This window comes from Crocuta crocuta, unplaced genomic scaffold (genome assembly GCF_008692635.1).
Source record: "Crocuta crocuta isolate KB4526 unplaced genomic scaffold, BGI_CrCroc_1.0 scaffold443, whole genome shotgun sequence".
Lineage (NCBI taxonomy): Eukaryota > Metazoa > Chordata > Mammalia > Carnivora > Hyaenidae > Crocuta > Crocuta crocuta.
In genome coordinates, this window is record NW_027529446.1 from 373,999 (window position 1) to 379,288 (window position 5,290).

Here is a 5,290-nt window from a genome sequence, read left to right on the forward strand (position 1 = left end):
GGCCCCGTAATTCAGCCTGAGTCCCTTGGCCGCACTGGGCAGGGCACCCCCACTACCTGGGATCAGGGGCTTCGGGGAGCTCGGGGTGGGGGGCTTCCTCCCAGAACTTGGGCCGGAGACCAGATGCCACCCCTGGAGACTGAGTTCCCGCGTGCGGGCCGCGCACCCTGTCCTGCGGTGAACCCGGGCCGGGCTCTGCACCCCGGATCTCCCGTGTGTGCTGGACAGGCACCCGCGGGGAAGCCCTCGCCCTGCCTCAGTTTCCTCGTCTCAGGCGGGGACCCCACAGCCTTGCGTCCCCGCGGGAGGTCAGGACATGCGTGTGCACCGCTGTTGCCACTGTTCTAGTGCCCTGGGTAAACTGAGGCACGTGGGGGCCCAGCCTACACCCTGTGGGCCTAGGGTGCCAGGTGCAGGAAAACCCAGAGCTCCTAGGAAACTGTGAGCACCAGGCGAGCAACGACCAACTGTAGAGAGGCGTGCCCGGGGCAGTGCTGGGGTTCACATGGTGTATCTGACCTTCCCACTTCGTCGTGCAGCCCTGACTGTGTGACTTTCACCCGGTGACCCTGCCGGAGCCAACCCGGCCCCCTGAACCCCCCCAGCCCTGGGCGGGGGGCAGGAAGTGGGGACACCTGGCCCCACCGTGGGGCAACTGCAACGGCCTCTGGGGGTGGGGGCTATAAGAGGGGCAGGTGGGCACAGGGGGCAGAGACGCCAGAGCCCCAGCCGGACCATGACCCCGAGCCGTAGACCCTCCGGCCCGGCCCTGGCCTCTGTGCTGCTGGCCATGCTGCTGGGTGGTGAGTGAGGACACGTGTCTGTCCGTCTGTCCCCGGGCATCCATTCTCGGCCTCTCCGTTTGCCCTGGGCCCTCGTGGGAGGGTGACCGCCCCGATGAGCAGGACAGTGAGGTCGTGGGTGGTGAGGCCAGTGTGGGAGCTGGGAGCTGGGGTGCGAACCCTCTGGGGACCCCGAAGCCACTAAGCGTAAACAGCTGTGGCCTGGTGGGGGTGCGGGGTGGGGGCAGCCCCCTGTGCCTCAGTTTCCCCACTCGGGCTCTGGCATGGCCCTCACCGCCCCACCCGTCTGTCCTCAGGCGCTGCGCTGGCCTCAGAGATTGTGGGCGGCCGCCCGGCCCAGCCGCATGCGTGGCCCTTTATGGTGTCGCTGCAGCTGCGCGGCGGCCATTTCTGCGGCGGGACGCTCATCGCCCCGAACTTCGTCATGTCGGCTGCCCACTGCGTGGACGGCCTGTGAGTCACCCCGGCTCATGCCGTCCTTTCTCTGAGCCCCGTTGCCGCGTCCGTCTAACAGGCCGGAAGCGAGACCAGGGCCCCGAGGTCCTCTCAGGGGCCAGTCCCGACCCCGCGGGGCCCTCCTGGGCTGGGGTTGGGGGGCACAGCCGAGCCCCGGGGTTCCCCCACTGCTCCCAGCCACCAGGGCCCCCTCAGGTCACCTCCTGCCTCGCCCTGGCTGCAGAAACTTCCGGTCAGTGGTGGCGGTGCTGGGGGCACACGACCTGCGGCGGCGGGAGCCCACCAGGCAGACCTTTGCCATCCAGCGGGTCTTTGAAAACGGCTTTGATCCCCAGAGGCTGCTGAACGACATCGTGATTCTCCAGGTGCCAGGCCAGGCAGGGCAGGGAGGGGGCGCCCGAGAGGGCGACCGGCGGGCGCGGAGGCCCAGGGGCAGGAAGCTCGCGGAGTGTGCAGCGCGGGGCGGGTGGGGGACGGCAGGCCTGCGCCACACCTCAGCCCTAACCAGGCAGGCCACCTTTCTGTGCCTCAGTCTCACCCTCTGCAACATGGAGAAATGAACTCCACTCGGCAGGGCCGCAGAGGAATTAAGCGAGATGGTACAGGAGGCTCCGAGCGAACTGTTGTTATCCATGTGGCTGAGCACGGGGACCGGTCCTGCCTCTGTGGAGTGGGGTGACGTTCCCCACGTTCAGCTGGCAGGAGACGTAAGGGGGAGGCTCCCTTCCCCACTGCTTGCAAAGTTAGGATTATTCTCTGGGAACGTTCTGGAACAAGGCATATGTCCCTGCTGTTGCCCACAGTGTGTTTTGTTGAGTACTCACTGTGCTCGAGACGTGTCCGGGGGCACCGGGGGGCTCAGTCGGTTAAGTGTAAGACTTCGGCTCAGGTCATGATCTCACAGTTCGTGGGTTCGAGCCCCACATCGGGCTCTGTGCTGACAGCTCGGAGCCTGGAGCTGCTTCGGATTCTGTGTCTCCCTCTCTCTCAGCCCCTCCCCTGCTCACGCTCTGTCTCTCTCAAAAAGAAAGAAACGTTAAATTTTTTTTATTTTTTTTAAAATTTTTTTTTTTTGTTTTATTTATTTCTAGGAGAGAGAGAGAGACAGCGTGAACAGGGGAGGGTCAGAGAGAGGGAGTCACAGACTGAAACAACATTAAATTTTTTTTAATCTTAAAAAAAAAGACATGTCCAGAGAAGCTCTGAGCCACTGTGGTTGCTCCCACTGTACAGATGGGGAAACTGAGGCCCGGGGAGGGGAGGGTCATGGTCCACCACCCCCGTGACACTCTGACGCTCTGTCCCCACCCACCGCAGCTCAATGGGTCAGCCACCATCAACGCCAACGTGCAGGTGGCCAGGCTGCCTGCCCAGAATCAAGGTGTGGGTAGTGGGGTGCAGTGCCTGGCCATGGGCTGGGGCCAGCTGGGCACGACCCGGCCACCGCCCAACGTCCTGCAGGAGCTCAATGTCACCGTGGTGACCAACCTGTGCCGTCGTTCCAACGTGTGCACACTGGTGCCACGGCGGCAGGCCGGCATCTGCTTTGTACGTACCCTGGGTCCCCCCAGGTCCCCCCGTTTCCCCGTCCTCCTGGGTCCCCCGTCCCCCCCAGGGTTCCTCCCAAGCCCCCTGGGTCCCCTGGGTGCCCCCGTCCCCCTTCCTCTCCGCTTNNNGGCCCACCTGCTTCCCCTCAGGCCCCCCCACCCCACTCCCGCCTGGGCCGCGGCTTGAGCCCTGGGAGGGTGGCCTCCTGACCCTGCTGTGCCCGCAGGGGGACTCCGGCGGGCCCCTGGTCTGCAACGGGCTGATCCAGGGCATCGACTCCTTTATCCGCGGAAGCTGCGGCTCCGGCTTCTACCCAGACGCCTTCGCTCCGGTGGCGCAGTTCGCCGACTGGATCAACTCCATCATCCGTCGCCGGGACAACCGCCCCTCGGTGCATCCCAGGGACCCTGCGAGTAGGACCCTCTAGAAAGGGCACCCCTGGCTGCGCCCTGCCCACGGGGGGACCATTTGCGTCTCGCACAATAAAAGCCTCTCGGTTTCGTGAGAATGTGTGCAGCTGTTTCCTGCCCGTGCAGCTGGGGCCCGACAGGGACTGGAAAGAGGGTGTCATGAGCATGTTGCCACCGCAGGGCAGCGTGTTAGGGGCCCTGGGGTAAGGAGACCTTCCTCACCCCCCGCAAAGGCTGCCAGCGGCCACCCCAGTTCCCGGGTCACCGGACTGAGCGCCAGAGCCGCTGCTGCAGGAAGGAGGAAGGGGAGGCGTTCGGGTGGCAGACGGGCCTCGGCCTCAGGAACCCAGCCCCTCACCGCCCTGGAGGTCCCCAGCCTGGGCTCCGTGCTCCCTCTGCCTGGGGTGCCCCCCCCACAGCCCCCCCCCACGCACTGGCTGCCGGCTCTTCCAGCCTCTGCGCTCGCCGGTCCCGGAGTCCAGGAGCATCTGGGAGCGCTCAGGGTTCTTTCCTGAACCTTCCCGTCTTCAAGACGGTCCAAATTTTGTTACATAATCTGGACTCCATATCCTAATGGGCTTTTGTTTATTAGAGTTTCTGATTTCAATAAGGAAACACATTAGGATCTAACAAGTCACATTGGTTACATTTTTTTTATTCTTCTCTGTGCATGAGATAGTCCACACCCAAGAGGGAAGAAACAGAGGGAAAATATTGTGCAATGTGCCCCCTGGGGATGTCCAAGGCACACCCCACCCTTGAGTTCCCAGCAGTGACCCCCCACCCCCGCCGGGTTCGTGAGATGTTGATCCACTATCCTGACCTTATGAAGGGTCATGTAACCCGTTCTGCTCATCAGAACCCGCAGTCTCTTGCTCACAGTGTTTGGTCTGGGAAGGGACATGTGATCACAGCCCAGCTAGTCAGAGTCAGCCTTGCGAAGCTGGCTGGGGTGATGGGGAATTTGGGGAGGGGCCCACTGAGCCACCGGGCTGCGTGTGGGGCGCCGGGCGCACGACAGGGGAGCCTGGCGAGGAGAAAAACCACCAGGGAGGAAAGGACAAGCTAGAGACAGAGACACCTGATACGGGCCAGGCACAGGAGCAAGCCACACCTGAAAGCAGCCCCCTGAACTTTCCATTCACGTTTCCTTCTTGAAGACCACCCAGTTCAACTTGGTTTTTCTGCCACTTGTATCAGTCATCTTTCCAGCTGCCTCTACACACCAGCTTTCTAACATTCCATTTGTTGGGGTGCCGGACCCCGAGCCACTAGGGACAAGGGTGTCGGGTGACCTTCCCACCCCCACCTGACCTCCTCTCTTAGTTGGAGGAGGAAGAGAAAGAGCTGAGGAGCAGAAAAATGAGGAAGTTGGTTGTTTACAAACTGTGACCTCCAGCTGCTGTTGCAAAACTCTGGGGCCGGAAGGGCGCCCTGGGGGCCTGGGCTGGGGGTGAAGGGTGGGCCCATCCCGAGGGTCTTCTGCCCACATGAGGGCCCGCTGGGGACCTGGCACCTCCAGCCGCCTGTCCACGGTGGGTGCAGAGCTCCTGAGGGAGAGGACCCCACCCTGAGGACGCTGGCCGTGGGACAGGCCGGCACCCCCCGCCACCCAGCAGATGGAGCCCCAGGAGCCCCGCCCCCTTGCAGGCGCATACAAGTGACCGAGCCTGGGGGGCCCGGCCTGAATCCCTGTCAGGCCTCCGCAGCAGCATGACAGCCCGTCTGGTGCAGCTGGTGACCCTGGTCCTCCTGGGAGCGGCCGCGTGTGGTGAGTGACTGGGCCTGTGGGGGCGGCTGGGAGCCACGGGGCTGCAGGGCGTCGGCCAGGGGCCCCCCTCCATCAAGCAGGAGTGCCCCCCAGCTCCAGCAGGTGAATGGAAGGCTCTGAAAATGAAGGAACTTCCACAACTTCGAATGTGAAGCCTGAGCTTCTGAGTCTGAGCTTTGGCTGCAGTGAGAATCCGCAGGGGTCGGTGCAAAGGGCCGGGGCACTGTTGGGTCTGGACAGCCGCACTCTCCTCGCAGCCCTTAGGCGCAGCGCGCAGGGAACTGGCCCCAGAGCCTCCACTC

At 63.6% G+C, this 5,290-nt stretch overlaps 1 protein-coding gene across 1 annotated transcript; it reads left to right on the forward strand.

The window, feature by feature from the left end:
• The first annotated feature begins 730 nt into the window (after positions 1-730).
• LOC144228740 (neutrophil elastase-like) lies at positions 731-3,309 on the forward strand. Its single transcript, XM_077760634.1, has 5 exons — positions 731-803; positions 1,100-1,256; positions 1,483-1,624; positions 2,577-2,807; positions 3,034-3,309. The coding sequence occupies exons 1-5, from the start codon at positions 737-739 to the stop codon at positions 3,232-3,234; spliced, it is 798 nt and encodes a 265-aa protein (XP_077616760.1). The 5' UTR covers positions 731-736; the 3' UTR covers positions 3,235-3,309.
• Positions 3,310-5,290: the final 1,981 nt, after the last annotated feature.

Excerpts from the sequence above, each read along its gene's own strand:
- LOC144228740 (XM_077760634.1), top strand. The coding sequence starts at position 737 with ATGACCCCGAGCCGTAGACCCTCCGGCCCGGCCCTGGCCTCTGTGCTG. Across the intron at positions 804-1,099 it reads GCTGGCCATGCTGCTGGGTG|GCGCTGCGCTGGCCTCAGAG; the intron begins GTGAGTGAGGAC and ends GTCTGTCCTCAG. Across the intron at positions 1,257-1,482 it reads GCCCACTGCGTGGACGGCCT|AAACTTCCGGTCAGTGGTGG; the intron begins GTGAGTCACCCC and ends CCCTGGCTGCAG.